Here is a 23,865-nt window from a genome sequence, read left to right on the forward strand (position 1 = left end):
ACAATCGTTGTTGAAGACATGCAGCCAGGAGTTTAGTTATATATTTTAGGACGACGATTACTTCACACAATGCCTTTCAATCTCGTGCGCATTATAAAGACTTTGCAAGTCGACGATACAATACTGTAATTCAGTGGTCCCCAACCTTTTCTGTACCACAAACTGGTTTAAAGTCTACAAATATTCTCGTGGCCCGGGCCAATAACAACATCAACAATGTGGCACCGTGACTAAAAATAGTGTGATGATCAAATACAAGTAAAACCTAATGCCTTTTCATGTCCCGTCTGTATCTCTAACTGTGGTGGGAAAGACAATTCTATTCAATCTATTCAGATAGTATCTGGCGCTCTTTCCGCCATGTACAGTGTTCGATTCTCATTGTATCCAATTTATGCAATTGCTATATATTGCGACTGATCAATCAATGTCAGATTACAATACTTTTATATTTTAACCCCTATTGTAGTTTTAATTCTATGCGCCCTACAGTTCGGTGCGGCTCATATAGCAACCATTTTGGGGGATTTGCCATAACATCCAGTGCACCTTACTAGTGCAGAAAATACAGTAGAAGAATTGCATATGCTGAAGTCACTTGTCAGGACTGCACTAAAACAAAACACTTGTTGAATGAATTAATCATTGGGAGAGTTCCCAGAAACCTCCCACCCACCTGCATCGGAGGTGCCAATGTCGTTCCCTGTTGTGACAGCAGTATTGGGCAGGTTGTTGCTACTTGATAGGTCTGCCCCTTCTTCTTCTGCTCTTGGAGCAACCTTTGTCCTTGTCTCCACCTCCTAGGACACAAAGCAAATGCTTGATGGTATGAGATTAAAAACATTGCAAAATATCCCTAAATGAAGAAGCCAACATTCTTTTTTATTGTCTTTCAGAATAGCCTGTAGCCTTACGACAGCAATTGAATGACAATTACAAGAAAATAAATGAATTTATTAAAAATATTATTATTTGAACTTATTTTTGTCTGTCCATTTTCTTCACTTTTTATACTGCTTTCAGGACTTGTTTGCAGCATTCTTTGCTGACATGTCAATCCATTTATAATAAATTCAGAACAATTGGAGTCAGTGGAATTGCCTGTTCCAGATATTAAGTTTGTCTTACAAACCCAGAAGAGCACCAATTAGTGGATCTGATTTTCTATTAAGATGATTAAGCATGCGAACATTTTCACTCCTTTCTATCCAACACGAAATGAGCCTGCTTGCAAGAATATTATTCATTCATTGTACAACTGCTTTACCTCACCAGCATTGTGAGGGATGCTGGGGCCCATTCCAGCTCACTTCCATAAGTGGGCAGGAAACATTCTTGGTTGGTTGCCAGCCAAATGCAATGCAGGAATGTTGTTGGGCAAACTTCTAATCTTAATTAATGTGCATGTCACTGTTCTAATTATGTTTTAACTTTGCCTAGGTTAGAGAATTAATGTAGATTTTTTTTCCTCCACTTCGAAAAGGATGTCGACTCTACCGTACACTGGAAACAACATCAAAAAATGCCCCCAAAAAATAATATATTTTTTTTACACCCTTGGCAGAAGTTTTTGCCATTTTTTTTTAATCATTTTTAAATGTAATTTTTTTTAGATGCCCCATTATCTTAATATTAAATATTGATATAATAGAGTTTCACTTTCATTTTGTATTGTTTTTTATCCCAGGGTCTATAGGTAAAATAGTGAAAATACAGTTATCCAAATATTTTCAAAATCCAATATTAAAATAAAAATTATTTGCATGTTGAAAAAATGGAAATATAGTAAAAAATAGGAAAAGCAGTACTTAAAGGAGTTGAATGGAATTTAGAACCTTGTTACCCTCTGTTGGCATCTACTGGTTTATGTCATCATAGTAGCCTATGTCAGCTCATTCATGATGCGCGTGCAAGTACGTGTATTTTTTGGACGCGCTTATACAAACTTCTATTTTCATCTTTCTTGGAGTTTGTGTTGGCGTTTGAACTGTACTTGAAACTGGCCTTTTCTAACTTTCACCATGTTCATACGACACTTACCTTTTTATTTACCATTCGATACTATACTATATAATGCTGTACTATGTTTTAAACTTTCTTGTAGGAGTAAACAAAAAAGTACTTACAAACAATAAAAAACTCATTTTGGTAATTTTACGTATTATAAACATGATTTTTCTAAACTTTAGGATAATAACTGCTGTAAAAAAAAATCTTAAAATATATTCATTATTTTATTCATTCATTCATGCACGTATGCATCAACATCATTTTACCTGAATGGGTGAAAGAGGACCACAGCTATATGAAGAACCACAGGCAAAGTCCTGCCTTGGTTGAGTGATAGAAATGTCCTCTTCGCACCTGCAATTGCTTGCAGGCTCTACTTGTGAGGTTTGATAAGAAGCGCTTGCTTCAGTTTCCCCACTATAGTATGCTGACGCTGCAGCAGCACAGCTATCTACATTCATCGACGTCCCCTCTTCCGTCTGTGGCTTGGCTGGCGTGCTAGAACCTCTGGCCTGGTCCGGTCCATTGAGAGGCGAGTCCGTTTCCGGGCCGACTTGCTCGCATTTGGATCCTTCCCCACCACCGAAAACCTCGACATCTGCTGTGCACAGCGAGATCCCCTCTTGCTCGTTACCGCGCTGTCCCGTGCACTCATCTTCCTCATCCGAGTCAATGTGGAGCATGGCGTTAAGGCGCGTGTCGGTCGGAAAGCTGGAACGGAGCCTCGGCGAAGGCCCCGCAGGGAGTCGCTCTGAGGGGCTGCCTGGCGCCTCTATGGCGTCCAAGTAATCATTGAGGGACACTTGCCTGTGGGTGTGGCTTTCCCCGGCCGCTGTACTGGTGTCTCCCTGCCACGCGCTGCTGTTCCCATAGTAACATGCACCGTTGACCAACATGGGGCTTTCGCCAAGAACCGGGTGGGAAGAACCGCATGTGAGGCGAGAGGATGAGTAGGGGTGGTGGAGGTCTTCTTCATCAGAGGGGCTTCCGGGGTCACTATTCACTGCACTGCCCGAAATGGTTCCCGTTGCATCTTTAGAGAATAACAGACTTGTCAGTTCTATAATCGACACTTTCTTTCCTGAATTCATTCAATTTGGGTTTTCAAAAAGGTCAATTTGATTTGACTATGAATTGTTTAATATATTTAAATTATATGCCAGCATGACTGATAATGTGCTTCAGTTTGTTTAGCACTTGTGTCATTTGAACACGTTATAATCAGCATAGACCTAACTGACATTTAGGGAGTGTGTAATGCTTCCAAAAGCTGAGAAAGCGCATACCAGTAATGCTCATGTGGCAAATGTCGCTGCCACCGGAAAATCATTCTCATAAATGAAGATGGAAAAAAAAGGTATTTGCTTGGGTATATCTATTCTATATTCTATAAACAATGGGACACAAAAATGATTTAAAAAACTATATTTTACATATGTAAATAACGATGAGACAAAAAAGAAAAAAACAACTATTATCTATTGGTTACAATAATCAGTAGACTGCACCAATAATTAGTGCTTTAAAGCTTTAACTCCACAGATATTATTAGTTTTGTAATTGTCACGTCTTTTGTAGAGTTCCACTTCTCTCTCATTGTAAACAATGTTCAATATGTTATTCATTATAAAAAAGACAATTCTATTCTAATAACTTAAAAGTACTGTAAAGTTCAGGTAAAAATTACAATAATAACAGCTACAGTATATAAAAAGAAACATCCCTGAAAAGAAAAAATATGTGATGAAAAAGGGCAATAAAATGTCATGTTCCCAATCATTTATGGTAAGACACATAATAGTTAAGTCACATTTTTTTTTAATCAAAGATAATATTTTGTGGACTATTTTACAGACTAAATGAAAAAGTGTGAACACTAGCACAAACCTTCATGCCCTACAGAGGTGATGTCCACTCGAAACTGCAGCAGCCCACTAACGTGATCTGTCGGGAGGCGGCGACATAAGCTATAGCTGAAAGGGTGTTGTCTGCAGACACGCAAAGTGCAGAATTTCATGAGGACATGTATCCACCAAACACACAGTTTAAACACACAATGCGTATGGATTTACTCTGCTGTGGGCCCTTCCAGAAGTCTCTGCACTGGTATGATCAGCTGACCCAGAAAGCGCTTAATGATTGGCCGGCTCTTTGCAAATTTATCCTTCACTTCGATCTCCATGACATCGTTAATCAGGGCCACAAAAGTGTATTTCTGAAGGACAACAGGAAAGCAACGTCAAAGCATCACTGACGTTGGCCTGTTGGCTCGACGGCGCAACAAGGTCCCCACCTCTCCCTGCCAAACAGGGTTGGTGGTATTGGCAATGATGGAGCTCCGCCTCTCCTGGCCGTGGTGGGTGAATTTCGGGAAACCAGTTCTTTTCCCAGGTTGAATGGACATCTTTAAGTAAGGGTCGGGGTTGAAGAACATGCCCTTCTTGAGACCTACAGCCTGGATGTCTGCAGTGGACAATGCACATTTGTTTCATTTAGTATTTGTATGCACAGTGGATATGTGTTGTGTCCTCTCACCTGAGAGGGTAAAGCTGACCAGTTTGCGACAGTGTCCCCCAGCTAATTGGCTCTCAGTTTGACTATCGCAACCCACCTAGAGGGAGAAAACGAGCAAAAATAAGTGCATAGCTGTGAAAATTCTTTAATTATTGTTGGTTTACACAGTTTCGACCATCACTAGTTGAGGGGCAAGCAAGCACGTGATGGAGGTGGGGAGCTGGGCACAGGTTCTCACTGCGTTTTGTCGGGCCCTCGTGGCTCACAAGTCAGATACCATTTCAAAATGTATATGAAAAAATGCCTTATGGTCTCAGGTTTATACATTATATTGTTAAAGAGTAAGGGTTATAAGTTAATTTTGTTATGTGACGTTTGTGGCAAGATGAAAGGAAACAATAAATCTGAACAATACAAAAACACAAAAAAGTATGCAATCAAATTAATCAATGTTTATTTTCCTCGATTATAGAGGAGAAAATATCTTATAATATAAAAAAAGAAATATATAAAAATATTTTAAAAATCTCACATTTAGGTGAAGGCGATCTATCAATTTACGAGTCACAATTTCTCGCATAATTTTAAAATATGTAACATTGTTCAGCCTAACATATGGGTGTTATTTATTTATTCATTCATTTATTTAATAATTTATTATTTACAAAACAATGCCTAATCCACATAGGGAAAATGTTAAGTGAGTGTTTTACCAAACTTGGCATTTTGCATCGAATACATTTTGATCTTATTTGAAAGCCTAGCTCAAGATTGATAAGGAATGAGAGGAAGAGGAACAGACCTGCACAAAAGAAAAGCAATGTTTGGGAAACGAACCCGGTTTGCCTGAATTGAGGACTAGCGGGATGGAAACTCAAAATGTTGAAAGAGCCAAACTGGAGGGAAAAAAAGGTTTGGAGCCGCAAACAATTGTTTGTGTCATGTTTGACCTCCTACAGAAACTATATAATTTTCCATTATTAAACATTTTTCAAAAAGCACCAGGGAGCCACTAGTGATCGCCAATGAGCCGCATGCAGCTCCAGAGCTGCCTGTCGCTGAGCACCACCTTGGTACAGGTGATGTTCGAGGGCATGGTGCAGTCGCTTACTGTAATAACTATGACAAACCCCAAAGAATGACTTAATTAAATTACAAATAATTTATCTTTCAACAGAATCAATTTGAATAATGCTAGATTCTAGAAAACGGGCAATGGAATGAAAGTATGTTCTACTCATCTGATGTAATAATCAAGAGGTTAATGTTTGACAGATTGATTAAATTATAAAATATCATTCATCAGACTACATTAGAATATATTTAGCTTCTCTACGTTGTCAATTTGAACTAATGCTCTGTTTTTGACTACCGTAAATTCCGGACTATAGAGCGCACCTGATTATAAGCCACACCCACATTTTCAGAGGATAACGGCTTTTGTACTTACACAAGCCGCACCTGGATATAAGCCGCATGCGCCCACATTAAAACATGTAACAAAATCCCAAAAGTAACCCAAACCCGACTTTAAGTCCCGCAATCGTATCTGAATATAAAGTACAGTCCAAAAACCACAGCCGGCAAAATGAACGGAAAATGATACCGGTACTTAAGGTTTGATGCAGACCTGCAAAGTCCGGGTCCCGTTGAAAGTATCAAAGGAAAAAAGGTCTATATTTCCAAAGGTAAGGGTGGGAAAAATATATATCCACTATTGTATTTGGGGCGGCAGTAGCTCAGGAGGTAGAGCGATCGTTTTAGGATTAAGGGATCCCAGTTCGAATCCCGGCTTGTTCGTGTTACATGTCGAAGTGTCCTTGGGTAAGACACTAAACCCCCAATTACCCCCAATAAGCAGGTTAGCGCCTTACATGGCTGCACAGATCACGGCCGCTATTGGGAAATGTGAAGCACAATGTAAAGCGCTTTGGGAAGTCATTGACTTGAAAAGCGCTATATAAATGCAGATCGTTTCATTTCATTTCATTGTCCGCTGCGTCCAAAAACACGTCTCACCTTTACTCCACTTCCCGTCAGCCCCCGTGGTTTTCGCCCCCTCTTTTTGATTCGCCCGTGGAAAACATATCATAATAATTCTCTAAAATAAATACATTACAAAAATATACAGTTGCAAATACATATTATACATGGTAACACATATTTACAAAGAAAGACGGTACACCGAGAGAGTTTTTAAAGCTTTAATAATAATAATATAACTTTCATCCCAAACCGTGACTGTGACAGGTAGCAACAAGCTATTAGCAACACGCTCGCAAAACAGTAAACGGGTCCGTTAAAAATAATATACCGTACTTGTAAAAATCACGGTAGGTTCTGGGATTGTGTACTAACATTCATCGCCCAGTACCTCCGGGAACGGTGCATTCGCAATGATCGCAGCAAGGCTTTAGGGCTAGGACCTTAGCTTGGCCTTTTGGCTGAGAGTAAGTGTCCCGGCTCCTAGGCTTTGTAGCGTATTATGAACTGACCGATGACGGATAATGGATAATGAATAACGAAGATAGATCAATAAGCCTTAAAAACCCCAAACCCCGGTAAACCATTCTCATCTTCCTCCCTATATCTGACGCCATCAAAGTCATCTCCCTCAGTATCGGAAAGAAACTTATATAGTCATATAGATGTCGTCCCACGCTCCCTTATTCCAAAACACGCTAGCAACACACTCGCAAAGTAAAGTCTACGTGCAATAGCTCTGTTTCCTTCTTTATCAGATTGCTTGATTGCTTTTAGCTCTAAAGCTGCGTCATGTGCCATTCTTTTTTCAATTTGCATGATGCGGCTAAGTTTACGCTTTTTTAATTTGTGCACAAGCTAAGAAGTTGCGGTCACATATTCCAGCGGTCCAAATCGTTTGTACTCGAGCGCCGCTGGCGGCCGTTAGAAAAATTACATAAATTGGCCGCATCACTGAATAAGCTGCAGGGTTGAACGTTTGGGAAAAAAGTAGCGGCTTATAGTCTGGAATTTACGGTACATACATTGAAATTAAAGCATTTTATATCATACCATTCATCAACAAAATTGATGTAAATTATTAGAACCATCTTTTGTCTGAGTGAAAGACTTGTTACACCACCGCTGCTTGTATAGTGACCAAAAAGGAGAAAACAGCTAGCCTAGATTTTTTTATGAACAATGCCTTGTCCAATAATTCTTCTTTATTTCACTCTAAACTTTATTTAGATCCCGCCTCACGAAGAGTTCAAATAACATATGACCCTATAGGTCATTAGTTGGTAAAGAAAGCAGTGACCTGAAAAGTAAAGCTAGTGATTTAGCACTCAGACAAATCTGTCTGAAATGTTTTTGGAGGTTTCCCTGGAGAGATGTCTTGGACATCCCCAGAGTGCACAGAGCCCAGGGAAGCGTCTGTGTTGAAATAATTCCTGTAAAGTACTTCTCAGTGGGCCTGGGAACACTTTGGCATATACCCCGGAAAAGCTGGAGAGAGTTGAAGCCGATGCTCGGACAATGCAACCTTGGCAAAGTGGTAAAGTACAGGACGAATGAATTTTATAAAGATTGTGCTAGTGTGACCCGCCATTAAAATTACTAAAATAAAATGACACAAAAAGGAGGGAAAAGTTCAGTACCGTCACCCTGGGGTTCTTGACAGTGATGCACGGTGTAGTTGCTCTGAGCGCTCCACTCACACCGTGATAGTATTTAAAGCAGATCTTGGTCTCATCTGCAGAAGGACAATAGATAATTATGTATTGTGGGTCCTATCATACTCACATTTCAACTTGACTTTTTTTTTAATGTCACTGCCACCTAGACAGATTTTAAAATACACCATAGCACATGGCCCATTTATTTAATAATAAATAGCTACTTTTACATCGTACTCACAGTCCATGAAGTAAGGCCCCGCCTCCAGTTTCCACACAATTTGGCCTCTCTGAGTGCCGTTCACGCCGCGGTTCTTGGAGTCCCATACGTTGGCTACACATGTTTCGTCTAGAGAAAACAATAATATGTCATGGTATGATATTATAATACATTTATATATGTCAAGTTTTATGATTATACTATTACATTTGACGCACAGTGGATATGTGCTTTCAGATCGATGGGATACTGATACGATACCATTAGTAGCCCACATCATCGTCTCCAAAAATACTACCATGAGAAATAAATCAGAAGAAATGCCTTCAAATACAAGCGCTTTTTTTTTTTTAACCAATTTCTCGACATCAATATTTTTTCCTCTCATTAGTCAAGTCATAATTTTTTATTACCCTTAAACACAAAATGTCTCAAAAGGGCTGTGCATGCGAACATTACAATTTCCCCTAATCGGAAACCGACAAGAGGGACAGGAAAAACTAGAAAAAAAAAAAGGAACGGGAAGAGTTAAGAAACCTTGAGAAGGGGTCACATATGAGATAATCCCCATTCCATTATGACTAGGCTGCTATTGAATGTTACAAGAGCATCAGCAGACAATACACAGTCAACATCAACAATAAACATAATCATTTAATTTGTGCAAAAAGTCAATTTAACAGCAACAAGCTTCCATTGTGGTTTCTTTGCTGTTCCTGATTGTATATGGTCACAAGAGAGGTGTCAATACTGGTATCAGCCACTCTCTCTAGCAGAAATACCTGAAATTAAGACTGGTATCGGTACTTTTCCGTCTGTTAATAAACAAATCCCAATGATACATGCGACATAACCATAATGCAACAAAAACTTGTACTGTGCCTGTCTAATTAAGCCCTCCAAACATTCATACACACACCATGACATGCAATAACAGAAAACCCACATAATCATACTCACCCACTTTACAAGCATCACCCTGCCCCTCTATTCCACTCTTTAAGATCACCATCAATAAAATAAATGACAGACAAAATGTCCTGGTCTCACACTATGTGATAATGTTGTGTAAAACTAACTTTTGACCAGTGTTGTTGACTTTTGGACATTAGGACTTAATCTGGAAGATCCAACCAAGTATAGTGGTACCCCTTTATACGACCATCTCCAAACCAAGAATTAAAAAAAAAATCTTGCTCTTCGTACGAGGGTATTCCATGCTACAAGCATTCCCAGAGGCGACCGCTAGAGACTGTTCAACACCGCTTATCTTAATCATCAACTTTTCCCAGTTGGCGCATTCACATCCTATCATCAGAAGCCTGATCCTTCCCACTTGTTCATTCTATGCAGTTTGTTTTTATTGTATTGCATCTCCTCTCTGTGACCCTAACCATGAGTTCAGGAAAGAGAAATGTTAGTGTTTTATGAGAATAAGGAAAATGGTGTAAATTAAAAGAGGAAATAATAGTTTGTGAAGCAGGAAATATAAGTTTTTGTGTGAGTAACCTAGCTAAGGAGTATAATCATTTAACATCTCTTTTTTGTACACTATTGAAACAGAAATATGTCATCAAGGCTACAAAACCAAATATGCACGTGACTGTTCTTTCACGATTGTGAAGAAATAACCATAACGATGGAGAGACTTGTTATTTTGGAGACGCGGCAAGCTTGTGGCACGGATTTAAGAAATTCAAATTCTGTGACTGTCGTTTGGCATGAGGAAGCAGCGATTGCAGGTTACAAAACTGCATTTTTGCAGTGCTTTGCTTTAATTAAATGAAAAAAAATGAAAACAGTACGCTGTAAAAAGTTTGTGTGTACGTTTAAATTACAGCAACTTTACTTTAAAGTGTACAGTAAATGCTTACGTATCATCATCCGTCTCTCGTCACTCTTCCTGCACCTCCCTCCGTTACATTAGCAACCAGCGTCTCCCTATATGGTAAGTTCTTATAACAAACTCACAATTGATTTAGTTAGTAGTATGTTATTCATCATGTAACTGTAACTCAATTACTATTTAAATGTTTTTTTAATGATCAGGGAGATGAGTTTTTTTGCCATTAGGGTTCACTTGGGTGCGTTTGGGAGGTCAGAAACGGGCCAATTACTTTTTAAGAATTTTATAGCTCGCTACATGAGCAATTCAAGCGAGGAGCACGATCCTGGAACGAATTAAGCCCATATGAAATGGTACAGTTGTATTCTTTATTTTTGCTTACCGATATGGTACAGTCCAATCCAGTCGGTGGCATCCACTTCCTCCTTGATGTCCCAGGAGATGACAAGGTGGCCATGGCCCAAGACGAGCTGGTACGTTGACGCCGTTAGCGAGGAGCGGCTATCTGATGTTACAAGATCCGTGTCGCTGTTGGCCCGCTGAAGCCCTATCCCCGCTACCTCGGGATCGCCCCCCGAAGCCGATATGGAAGACACAGGGGGGGGAGAATCGGACAGGCTGCAGATGTTCTCCGGCCCGATGGTGAACGGTCGTCCGTGGGGATGACGACGTCTCACCGCCATCAAGTGTTCACGGGCACTGCCATTGGTTCCCGGTGAGGATGGCGACGGGGAGGAGGAAGAGGTGGCTGTCGCCATGGTGACCACGGCGTCAGGGCTGGCAGGAGGTGGTTGCTTTTGAGTCTGAAGATGGTTGCAGGGATGATGGAAGGTGTTGAAGATTGAGGAGATGGTTGGGGTGGAGCTTAGCAGAGGCAAGCAGGGAGGAAAATAAAAAGGAAGGACATTTTTTGTGTGTCTGTGCCACACATCACTTTGGCCACAATGCCTCAGTGTTCCTTATTTTATTTTTGGAAATATAACGAGGGAAGTCAGTGTGGGTCTTAAATGTTCATGTATTTCTCCTACTTCCTATAAGTCTCAAAAAACACACAAGAAGACAAGTGAGGGCCTTCCCGAAATCTGCAAGGAAATAAGCAGGGACAAGTAGAGAAGAGAAATCAAATCAAATTTATTTGTAAAGTGCTGTATAAAAACATTCAGTGTACAATAAAACAACAAAATCCCCTCATTTATCCCCACCCAACAACCAAAAACAACTAATACACCGACACACATAGTGGTTAAAATACAATAAAAACAAAAAAGTAATAGAAATAAAATGTGATTATGGCAAGGCACATACTAACCATAAGGGGAAATGGACCTGACGGAGGCCCAACCAACAGTGATTATTTTATTCCCTTTTTATATAAGGTGTGCTTCCCATTATACTTGTTTATTTATTTTCCTCCTTTAATCAAATCATTACAGATGTGTCAAGAACAATGTTAAAAAATAATTACAAATACCATATTTTCCATATTATGAGGTGTACCCTTAAAAAAAAGTCTTTGTCATAGATTTTTCCATACATAAGGGACTATGAAACGAAAACGACAGGATGTATACCGTGTTTTTTCGTGTATAACCATTGGTACATTTGTTGGGGCATTACAGCATATAATAGTGCAACGATTGATAAGTCAATAAATGTCAGTGACCAAAATCACAAAATATAGTTCTGCAGTACGTAAGGCCTATTAGGTAATAAGGCGCACTTTCCAATTTCCAGCCAATTTGGGATTTTTAGGTGCGCCTTATAGCCTGGTAATTTAATGTACTCATAGTGCTTGCTAATCTGCATTTTAGAAAAAAACATTCCACTTTTCTGCAATGCTAGTTTTCTAGCTAGTAACATACTGGTAGATGAGCCTTGAGTGAAAGTTATTCATGTTGAAAAATATTTTGCTACATTAAGTCATTTATGGGGGCAGCACGGCAGCGCAGTGGTTAGCGCTTGTGCGGCACAGTTCATGTCATGGGAACCTGTCGTGGGTTCAAATCCAGCTTCAGACTTCCTGTGCGGAGTTTGTATGTTCTCCCCGTGCTTGCGTGGGTTTCCTCCGGGCACTCCGGTTTCCTCCCACGTTCCAAAAACATGCATTTCAGGTGAATTGGCCGGTCCAAATTGTCCCTAGGTGTGAATGAGCGAATGAGTTGTCTGTCCCTGTGTGCCCTGCGATTGGCTGGCAACCAGTTCAGGGTGTCCCCTGCCCACTGCCCGGAGATGGCTGGGATGGGCTCCAGCCCCCCCGCGACCCTAATGAGGATAAGCGGTACGGCTGATGAGATGAGATGAGAAGTCATTTATGAGTTAATGATTGTATACTAAGAGAATTAAAAAAGTCATGAGTCCCATTCAGTTATCAGAGCAGAAAAATCTCATGTGATATCACTGCAGGTCTGCTTACCTTTTGGCTTTGTCATGATGGTGCTTCTGTGTCATTACACCATGTCTTGATAGTCCAATCTTTTAATCCGGTTGTCTAATTTCACATCTAATGGTCAAAGACTTGCTCCAAAGCCAACCACTGGGAAAGAAACACAAAGTAAATTAACTATTCAGGCTGCTAAAGAGAAACTTATTTTCACGATTTTACAAGTGATATTGTCTTAAAGTCTAAAAGAAAGCATGAGTCGCCATAAAACCAACACATTTTTATTTTAATGGATGTCTTTGTGTGCATTGTGCTTATTACACTCACACATACTAAAAAGAATAAACATGAAAGGTTCGATGAACTAAATTGACTTCTTGTGCCTGTAAAAAAGGAAGAGAATCAAAAGTACTTTGATAGTTTTATAGTGTGGAATCACTTTGGTTAAACTATGAACATTAAACTGTGTGCCTAAATGTTTAAAGAGTGCCTTACATTACAAAGGATTTAAATTGTATTATTGGTTTCAAAAGTGCAATAAATTTGATAGTCATTTTCAAAACCATCCATTGAATTATACTGTCATGTTATGGCAGACTTTTTTCAGAAATTAAATTTCACAAACTCTAATATTGACATGAAAAAAGGTGCAAATATTTCAATTCCATTTCGCCAGCACCATTTGCTCCAGCTAATTGCTCTTTACTTTTCTGTTCTATCCTAGTATTTAGTTTTGAGTTTAGAGTTTTGTCTGGTCTAATAGAGCTGCACAGTGTTGTTTTACCCCTAGATTCAAACTCTTCCAAGCTAGTTGTATTGAATGCTAATGAGTTCATATTTAACATTTTAATGCAGCTTAAATGGACCTCATACAGGTCTCTTATTGTTAAGAGTATTTAATTTAATTTAAGTATTGCAAAGTCTTAAATGAATACACATCTTTCTTGAAGACAGAGTAAATATGCTCGTGCATTGGTTTTAGTGATACTTGTGAAAAAGTTTGAAAATCCCATATCTTGACAACAAAAGATCATTGCACTCTAAAAACAATTTGATAAAAAATGAACCAAATTTCGGTCAAAAATCCACCAACCCAATATTCCGATCCCCCAAAATTGGTTCATTTTACCATAAAATGTCTACGTCATTTTGCTTAGGCAACCCCCAAAAATGGGTTGTTTTGTGTAAAACATCCTAGAAAAATGAATCAAATTGATCCAAGTACAGTATTGGGTTGGTCCCATTTTTGACCAGAGTGTGTCTATAGTGTCTAAAGCCTATGCATTCAACCCTGCTTGCTTCAGGCAAACACTAGCTCAATGCTACTTGCTACGGATCGTATCACAAAAGGAGGGAACAGGTTGTTGTATTAATTATTTCCTTAATTGAGCCCGCAATCCAATTAAGTGAACATGTTCTAGGGCAATATTCCTGTGCGTGTTCATCTATTGAGAGTAATTATCATAATAAAATACAGGAAATGATGTTGTCATTCTCGCAGCCCTATTTGGTTCCTGGGTCTGTCAGACCGCAAAAGGTCTGCATCCTCTTGCAAGATTGATTTATTTTTACAGGGTGGTAATCAGTTTACAGTCAATGTCTTTCCCTATACAGACAAACAGTTTATCGAACCATTTTTTTAATGTTAATGTAATTAAGAGCTGTATAAGTGCCAAGCCATGTTGTCGTCGAGCTTCTTTTCAGTTATTCTTATTTCTGTTAAAGACGAAAAAGGATGTATACATCCATCCATCCATTATCTTCTGCTCGGGTCGCGGGGGCAGCAGCCTTAAAAGGGAAGCCCAGACGTCCCTATCCCCAGCCATCTCCTCCAGCTCATCCGACGGGATCCCGAGGCGTTCCAGAGCCAGCCGAGAGACATTGTCTCTCCAGCGTGTCCTGGGTCGCCCCCGGGGCCTCCTGCCGGTGGGACATGCCCGGAACACCTTCCGAGGGAGGCGCCCAGGAGGCATCCTTATCAGATGCCCGAGCCACCTCAACAGGCTCCTGTCAATGCGGAGGAGAAGTGGCTCTACACCCTCCCGGATGACTGGGCTTCTCACCTTATCTATAAGGGAGAACCCAGACACCCTACGGAGGAAACTCATTTCGGCCACTTGTATCCGGGATCATGTTCTTTCGGTCATAACCCAAAGTTCATGACCATAGGTGAGGGTAAATCGAGAGCTTTGCCTTTCGGCTCAGCTTCCTCTTCACCACGACGGACCGGTTCAGGGTCCGAATGACGGCAGACGCTGCACCGACCCGTCGATCTCCCGTTCCATCCTACCCTCACTCGTGAACAAGACCCCAAGATACTTGAACTCCTCCACTTGGGGTAAGTTCTCATCCCCAACCCGGAGGAAGCATGCCACCCTTTTCCGACTGAGTACCATGGTCTCGGACTTGGAGGTGCTGATCCTCATCCCGGCCGCTCCAACGAGAACTGAAGATCACGGCCTGAGGATGCCAACAGCAACATGTCATCTACAAAAAGCAGTGACGCAATGCTGAGGCCCCCAAACCGGACTCCATCCCCACCAAGGCTGTGCCTAGAAATTCTGTCCATAAAAAATATGAACAGAATCGGTGACAAAGAGCAGCCCTGGTGGAGTCCAACCCTTACCGGGAACGAATCCGACTTACTGCCGGCAATGTGGACCAGACTCTGGCACCGGGCATACAGGGACCGCACAGCCCGGATAAGACTGTGCGGTACCCCATACTCCCGACGCACCCCCCAGGAACACAATCGAATGCCTTCTCCAAGTCCACATGTAGACCGGACGGGCAAACTCCCATGCACCCACAAAGACCCTGCAGAGTGTGTAGAGCTGGTCCAGTGTTCCACGGCCAGGACGAAAACAACACTGTTCCTCCTGAATCCGAGATTCAACCTCCTGGCGGACCCTCCTCTCACATACCCCTGAATAGACCTAACCAGGGAGGCTGAGAAGTGTGATTCCCCTGTAGTTGGAACACACTGTCCGGTCCCCCTTCTTAAAGAGGGGAACCAGCACCCAAGTTGCAGAGGCGTGTCAACCATGACACGGCCACAACATCCAGAGCCTTAATGAACTCCGGGCGGATCTCATCGACCCCCGGGGCCCTGCCACCGAGGAGCTTTTTGACCACCTCGGTGACTTCAACCCCAGAGATGCGAGAGCCCAACTTAGAGTCCTCCGGCTCTGCTTCTCCAGAGGAAGATGTGTCGGCGGGATTGAGGAGGTCTTCGAAGTACTCCGCCCACCGATTCACAACGTCCTGAGTCACAAGACATGATGTTCGTTATGGACAAACCATGACGGCCACAGAAGTCCAATAACCAAACACCACTCGGGTTCAGGTCAGGGGGCCCGTTCTTCCCAATCACGCCCCTCCAGGTCTCACTGTCATTGCCCACGTGAGCGTATAAGTCTCCCAGCAGTATGAGGGAGTCCCCAGGGGGCGCGCTCTCAAGCACACCCTCTAAGGACTCCAAGAAGGGTGGGTACTCTGAATTGCTATTTGCTGCATAAGCACAAACAAAATTCAGGACCCGTCCCCCGACCCAAAGGCAGAGGGAGGCTACCCTCTCGTCTAGTGGGGTAAACCCCAATGTACAGGCGCCGAGCCGTGGAGCAACTAATATGCCCACACCGGCTCTGCGCCTCTCACCACGGGCAATTCCAGAGTGGAATAGAGTCAAACCCCACTCGAGAGCACTGGTACCAGAGCCCTAGCCATGCGTGGAGGTTAGTCCGACTATATCTAGTCGGAATTTCTCAACCTGACACACCAACTCGGGCTCCTTGCCTGCCAGAGAGGTAACGTAAGGATGTACCTGTAGTAAAAAAAGCTATAAAGCACAAATGTTCAGATGTTATATATTGTAAAATAAAGTACTGTATTTTCCAGGTTATACGTGTCTAGTAAGTGCAAATCACACTAGGTTGTATAATTAAGTAGAGAAAAATGCATGCTTAAGTCTCACAGAAGTGTAAAAGACAATGTAAGCTTTTGGGTTTGAAAAAAATAATACAATACTATTTTTTTAGCTAGAAGATGCTAATTTTCAGTTAATAAGAAGCTTCCACACTACAATCTTTAGAAAAGGGCTACTTAAACTTGATTAGCATGCGAGCTACTCGCAAAATGACCTCGTCAAAATGATCAAACCACATAGAATAATGAACATGCAAGAGCAGTCTAGCATTGAAAAAGTGTCCTAATCTGAGGAATTGAACGCTTACAATAATTCTCAATGCACATCTAAAAAATCAAGTATGTTTAATCAAAATAACACAATATGTAATACAATAGTCAAATGGTAAAAGGGGGGCTCCAAAACTCAATTTTAGTCAGTCTTTTTTTTTTCATTTCCTATGTTCTTGATACTCTTGCTGGAATAAGTAACACCGTAATGCTATTCTGCAGATCGATTCATCGGAAAAGATTAACTACTCATTGATTTGCAAGGGGGGCAGCACGGCGGAGCAGTGGTTAGCGTGTGTGCGGCACAGTTCTATGGTCTTGGGAACCTCCTGTGTGGGTTCAATTCCAGCTACCGGGCTTACTGTGCGGAGTTTGTATGTTCTCCCCATGCTTTCGTGGGTTTCTTCCGGGCACTCCGGTTTCCTCCCACATTCCAAAGACATGCATTTCAGGTGGATTGGCCGGTCCAAATTGTCCTCAGGTGTGAATGAGCGAGCAAGTTGTCTGTCCCTGTGTGCCCTGCGATTGGCTGGCAACCAGTTCAGGGTGTCCCATGCCCCACTGCCCGATGATTGCTGGGATGGGCTCCAGCACCTCTGCGACCCTACTGAGGATGAGCTGTGCAGCTAATGAGATGAGATAATAAGATGAGATTTGCAAGGGGGCAGCACGGCGGCTGAGTGGTTAGCGCGTCCGCGGCACAGTTCTAAGGCAATGAGATCAAACCTTCCTGTGTGGAGTTTGCATGTCCTCTTTGTGCCTCCCTACTGCCTGAAGATGGCTGGGATGGGCTCCAGCACCACCGCGACCCTAATGAGGATAAGCGGTGCAGATAATGGATGGATGGATGGATGATTTAAAACGCATTTGGAAAAAACACAATTTTCATACATTGTATGATTCATATATGTAAAAATGATAATGTAATGAAGTACTTATTAAATCATAGGTAAAAAAAAACTATACAATTTTAAAAACATTTATAATTGTAATAAATTACACTTTTTAGGGGCAAAATTTGGAGTTCTCAATTTGTTATTGTAGCATAAGCAACATTCATGCTGACATGCTGCATTTCCCTACTTGATAACAGCGTAACGCAACTAATACAATACACTGAATACACTTTGCCGTCATCTACCAGTACTACCTCTGCGATCTACCAGTAAATCGCGATCGAGCCAATGAGCACCCATGTCGAGAAAAAAAAATACACGTGACTTTGCGCTTCGGTTATCGCTGGTTTACTGCTTTGAGGAATTGAATTCAATTGTCTATTTTGTCATTGATATCAACGTATTGTGCATTGCGTTTAGACAGAGCCCACAGCTATCACAAGGCGCAGGTTGTGTGTGTATGTGTATTGGGTGTGCTTGACCTTTTGTGTGTGCTGCTCTATGCTGTCAAACAGCTGGGTTGGGCGGGCGCATTTCAAAGTCTCGCAAGCAAAAAAAAAAACTGGGAAGCAATCGCTAGCTTTTACGGCTCGTTACATTGAAAAAAAAAAACATTCATTAAAACGGACTAAAGTCAGAAGAGCGCAAAAGAAATAGTGATCACCAGCCGGTGCTCCGTGAATTATTATCGTGTCTGGGAACCGACTGAGGTTGGCGTTGGGAAAGAAAACAATAGCAGCCCTGCAGATGCTACGGCTGGGCTAACAATTCTCTAAAGCTATCCGTGCAGAGTCTGTATATCACCAATGCCAGATCGATTACCGATGAAATGGATGATCTGGAGCTCCAACTCGTAGGACACCACTACATTGAGAACTCTTGTTTTTGAATCATTACAGAGACCTTGCTACCCGAGAGTAGCTTGGAGCTAATCAGCCCCTCTCTAAATCGCTTTTTTTACTTTGAAAGAAGCCCTTTAATATCGTTGTGCAGTACTTTTGTATCATGACAATAAAGACCATTTGTTCAACTGAAATTCTGTAATATACAAAAGGGATTATTAGGTAACTTGACAAAAGAAGGGCAGACCCTATCTATATTTATGACATCACAGCAATAATTTATGTAATTAAGACAATTGGCTCCATCATTGCCACTGAATATTTCATTTGAAAAACGCTGATGATACATGTAAAGAATTCCCTGGATAACTTTACAGCATCATTGAAGCAACTCATGTGGCCTAGTTTGCGGCACCTACTGCATAGTGTTGTGCCTTTAAAACATGCAGCGAGCGCAACTGTGGGAGCAGTCCAACCAAGTGAGTGGCACAAGCATCAAGTATGTGGGTTATTTATAAATGCTGAGACTTTTGAACTAAAAATAGACATTAAGTGCAAAACCGAGCTGGGCATTTTTTTGCAAAACAATATTCCCTGCAGTGTAAGCTAACGTGCATAGTGTGGCAACTGGGTATGTGTACACTCACATGTGTTTTCTATTTACAAAAACAAACAAATATTTGTGGTATGGAGCTGCCTCCAAAAATACAAGATTTGAAAACATTTAGCATTTTTTTTAGGAATGTTGCAAGCGAGGGGTAGCTGAATTTGAAGGCTATACTACAGAAGCCTCACAACATGCATGCACTAAAAAAAAGTGAGCTATTTGCGGTCAGCCTGACATGTGACACAAATGCTATTCAACTTTGCCAACACACTCAAGCTTCTCAATAGTGGAATGACTGGAGAAGTGACCCAATGACCCACACAAATGTACTTAATTTGCCTTAAGTAATCACAGCAAAAAGGCTCAATATCTACTACAACCATACTTTGGGTGAAAAAATTAAATAGCAAGGTGTCTATGAGCCTTAGAGACAGGAATAGTGTGACCAAGTGTCACAAAAATCCCTCTTATTTACACTCTATTACATGAGGTTAATCTGTAGACTCCATAGAAAACAGTATATGAAGAAGGATACATTTTAGATTTTGTAATACAATATGATTACTATATGAGTAGATCAATAAAAACATGCAAATACACAACATTAGAAAATACCCCAAAAAACAACTATTGATTTACACAATTTAGTAGTTTTCTGTGAGGTTAAAAGGAAATAACATTAGTTTACCAAGTCAGATTTTGTAATGTTTTGAATGTCTAGCAGACGCTAAAGGTCCCTTAAAGCAAAGGTTAACAGACTCAGAGACAGTTCTTTTCCCCCAGGTCCATCACCTCCCTGAACAAGAGTGGAAGTTTTGTGCTTTTAAGTTGTTTGTATACAGTCAGGCAGGGAACATGCAAACCAGGCACAGGGAGGCTGGTAGCTAGAATCGAACCCAGGACTTCTAAACCTTGATGCAGACATGCCAACAAGTCATTAAGCATACTAAAAAGAAAATAAAATAAATAATAAATAAAAAAAACTTTAATGTTCTCCATTAATTCTCACAATTATAACGCATAATCTCAAATTTTAAAAATTATCCCGCAAATGATTGAACATCAAATTTTTCACAACAAATGGCCACCACTCCCACCCATAAGAAAAACTAGATTTTGAAAAGACAGCAAAGTTCCATCCACAAGATGTTTACATAAAACATTAAAAAAACATCTGTATAAATATTTTTTTTCAGATTACATTTCGACCACATAAAATAGGCTAAACACAACCCAATTTAGATGTCCATTTTTGTTTGAACTAAAACAAGTTTAAAATAGACCAAACTAGATTTAGCCCAAAATCCAAAGTCCAAAAGACGTTTGGACCTGGCTGGGCTTCTGGTTGAACCTGTTACAGGGCAGGTGTCAAACATACGGCATGTGAGCCAAAACTATCCGGTCATGGGGTCCATATTTGGTCCCAGGGGTAAAACACTTTAATCCATTTTTCTTTTTTAAAACAATAACTTTATATGCAAGGAGGCCGGTAGCTGTTTCTTATTTTCCTCGTGCTGAGGTTTTGAGTTTTTCCTTGCCCTCATGTCGGTTTAAGATCAGGGGATGGTGTAATTGTAACCCGTGCAGTCTTTAGAGAAATTTTGTGATAAGGGCTTTACAAATAAATGTGACTTGACTTTACTTGAACTGAACCTGGGACCCCTGATATGTGAGGTGGATGTTCAAACCAGTAAGCCCTCCCATTGCATATGTTCCAATACCTATCCATCCATTTTCATCTATTTTCTGACCGCCAGTCAAAGGGCACACAGAGGCAGACGATTCACTCCTCATTCACACCTAGGGGCAATTTGGACCATCCGATTTACCAGATATGTCTTTGGTACGTGGATGGAGACTGGAGTGCTACGCAGGCACTAGGAGAACATGCAAACTCCGCACGAGGAGACTGGTAGCTGAATATGAACCACTCAGCCGCCGTGATGCCTCCAATATCTAATTAAAAAACTAGATGTAATCTTCCGTGATACGCTCAAAACCAGTATACTATTAAAAAATCTGTATATGATTTGGAGCTTTGTCACTCTTTTATGCATTCTCTCACTGCCTGGCTTATGTCATTATTACAGCCCCTGTAAGCTTGTTTAAGATCCGCGCGCAAAATACGCACTCGAATAAACTCTTCTCTCTTCATCTTTCTAGGGGTTTGGTTTGCCCTTTGGACTTTACTTAAAGCTGGCTGTTTATTACTTTCACCATTCTCATGCAATACTTACAAAACAAATTTAAATACAAAATAAATAAATAAAAAAAGGTGGGAGGGAGGTTGGGGGTTACGAGCATGGCGTCACTCTGGCCCCCATTCCCGGAACCTGATTTGTAGTGCCCTGAACAGCTCTGCTAAAAGTAAGACCAAAGCAAATTAGCCAAGTGGTAAATAAAGCATAAGGGTTCAAATAGGGGGCAGCACGGCAGCGCAGTGGTTAGCACGTGTGCAGCACAGTTCTTAGGTCATGAGATCAAACCTTCCTGTGTGGAGTTTGCATGTTCTCCCCGTGCTTGCGTGAATTTCCTCTGGGCACTCCGTTTTCCTCCCGCATTGCAAAAACTTACATGTCAGGTTAATTGGCCAGTCCAAATTGTCGCTAGGTGTGAATAAGCGAGTGAGTTGTCTGTCTCTGTGTGCCCTGTGACTGACTGGCAACCAGTTCAGGGTGTCCCCTGCCCACTGCCCGAAGATGACTGGGATGGGCTCCAGCACCCCTGCGACCCTACTGAGGATAAGCGGTGCAGATAATGGATGGTTGAAATAGGAATTGTTAACACATGCTTAAAAGAGAAAATATTCTTCACTCGACTTTCTAAGGACACCACCCCACCTTTCAGTAAGCCATGTTATAAAGTGATTTCACTTTAGTCGCACACTATTGTAGTGTCTCTTGTTTTCTTCACGGTTATGAGCAATACAGGAAAAATATACTGTCAGCTGCACTGATAAGAGTGCAACAATACAATGGCTTATTCCAGAATCATCGGCTTCTCACAGGAGATGATAATGAGTAGGAGGCTTCTTAGGAAGGAAACGTGAGCCGCCCAGTTGTTATTCTGGGATCGATGTGGTAGTAGGAGCACAATACACTTTGCTCTATTTACCTCATATACACAACCTATCAAATATATATACATTATATATATATATATATATATATATATATATATATATATATATATATACATACATACACCTCTATTTCTCTCATATAGATATAGACGCATACATACATATAGATACATACATATACACATATAGATACATACATACATATATAAACATTAAGGGGAAAAAAATGGGGAAAAAACTAAAGAAGATTGCTCACCTTTAATGGATTGATTTCAACGCCCCTCCGCGAGACAAAATAGACCCCCAGAAGCACCTCACTGATGGACGACGAAGCCTCGCTCCGGCCGGAGCTCGGCGACCTATCAGCGGCGTGCCTGCGAGAACCACCCGGGCGAGACTCCGCCTCCCCTTTCGAGGCTGAAATAGTCTCTCAAAAAACATAGGTTCCACGATTACCGAGCAAACATGTCAGGTGAAATGTCCTCACATCATGGCTGGTATTCTCCCTCTTGTCGCCGCGAAGCCAGTCAAGCTCTTGTCTTATTTATTGAAGCGGACCTCCCTACATCCGGCGCCCAGTTTCCTCCGCTCCGCTCTTGGCATTCCCAGCGAAAAGGAGCTCACGACGCACACTTAACCAGACGCCCTCATTTAGCAGAAACAGAAATAAAACAACTTTAAATGTTTCTGGGCCTGTTAGGAATGTCGCGTTCGAGATGTGTTCGACATTATAATAACACCGCCCCCTTCCATACGTCACGTGGTCAGTCAGACGGCGGTTCGGGCCCTTTAACGGTCGACGCCACTGTTTGACTATTGATGAGAGTCTGTTATTGTTTAAGCGTATGGAATTCATTTTTGTCAATCCAAAAATATAGAATCAACATTTTTTTGAAAACATACACATGTTTATGGAATTACATTACTGCTATTTGTCATTGCACTACTTTCCAATGCATTATTTACTGATGCACTTTCATTACCACCCTAAACTCTGATCTACAACGTAGACAGGTTTAATGCATTCGTCACCTCCGTTAAAAAAGAGATCTTAAAACAAAAACATTGTTTACAAAAATATGTGACTAAATTATCAAATGAAATTGTTTTAATTGGCGTTCAATGATTTGTTCCAACCCGTTTCAACAAAGTTTTGTAGGGAAAGACATTAAAAATATCATAGCGACAACCAATGTGTCTTTTGTCATTGCTCCATGCAAGCAGAACATGCACCTCAGCCTAGACAACAGATAGGACCCGAGACCATCAATCGCAAATTTTATCACGTGATTAAATGGAAAAAAAATTCTCCACCCACCACGGTGTGAGTCAATATGGACAAAAACCTGAGGATTCGATTCCTTGAACGACTAGGAATTCAGTGATCCAAGTGGCAAGCTATCCCAGATCAAAAATTCAGCCGGGATATGATTGATCATAGAGCTCTGTATCAAGATCATGGTAAGAATTGGGTTATTTCTTAAACTTGACTGTGGACTCATGAACTTTGAAAAACAAAACAAAAAACAGTGATAACCTTCGATTTGGGATTCTGGGATTTATGAACCGTGTAAAACAGGAAAGTCCTATGAAGAAGGCAAAAGTATTTCATTTATGTCTTTTCAGTAAAATT

At 41.1% G+C, this 23,865-nt stretch overlaps 1 protein-coding gene across 1 annotated transcript in view; it reads right to left on the reverse strand.

Moving 5' to 3' along the window:
• Positions 1-22,951, reverse strand: part of hecw2b (HECT, C2 and WW domain containing E3 ubiquitin protein ligase 2b) — a 41,284-nt gene extending 18,333 nt beyond the window's left edge. Inside the window, exons 1-11 of the mRNA XM_088331483.1 lie at positions 22,489-22,951; positions 12,645-12,764; positions 10,614-11,313; positions 8,407-8,514; positions 8,148-8,242; positions 4,546-4,621; positions 4,304-4,473; positions 4,083-4,225; positions 3,898-3,998; positions 2,277-3,043; positions 677-800 (exon numbers count right to left, since the gene is read on the reverse strand). Coding sequence (XP_088187609.1) covers positions 677-800; positions 2,277-3,043; positions 3,898-3,998; positions 4,083-4,225; positions 4,304-4,473; positions 4,546-4,621; positions 8,148-8,242; positions 8,407-8,514; positions 10,614-10,989 — 1,960 coding nt within the window. The 5' untranslated portion in view covers positions 10,990-11,313; positions 12,645-12,764; positions 22,489-22,951. The remainder of the gene's footprint in view (positions 1-676; positions 801-2,276; positions 3,044-3,897; positions 3,999-4,082; positions 4,226-4,303; positions 4,474-4,545; positions 4,622-8,147; positions 8,243-8,406; positions 8,515-10,613; positions 11,314-12,644; positions 12,765-22,488) is intronic.
• Between the last annotated feature and the right edge of the window lie 914 nt (positions 22,952-23,865).

This window comes from Urocampus carinirostris, chromosome 3 (genome assembly GCF_059441175.1).
Source record: "Urocampus carinirostris isolate Australia breed hairy pipefish chromosome 3, RoL_Ucar_1.0, whole genome shotgun sequence".
In the NCBI taxonomy this organism is placed as follows: Eukaryota; Metazoa; Chordata; class Actinopteri; order Syngnathiformes; family Syngnathidae; genus Urocampus; species Urocampus carinirostris.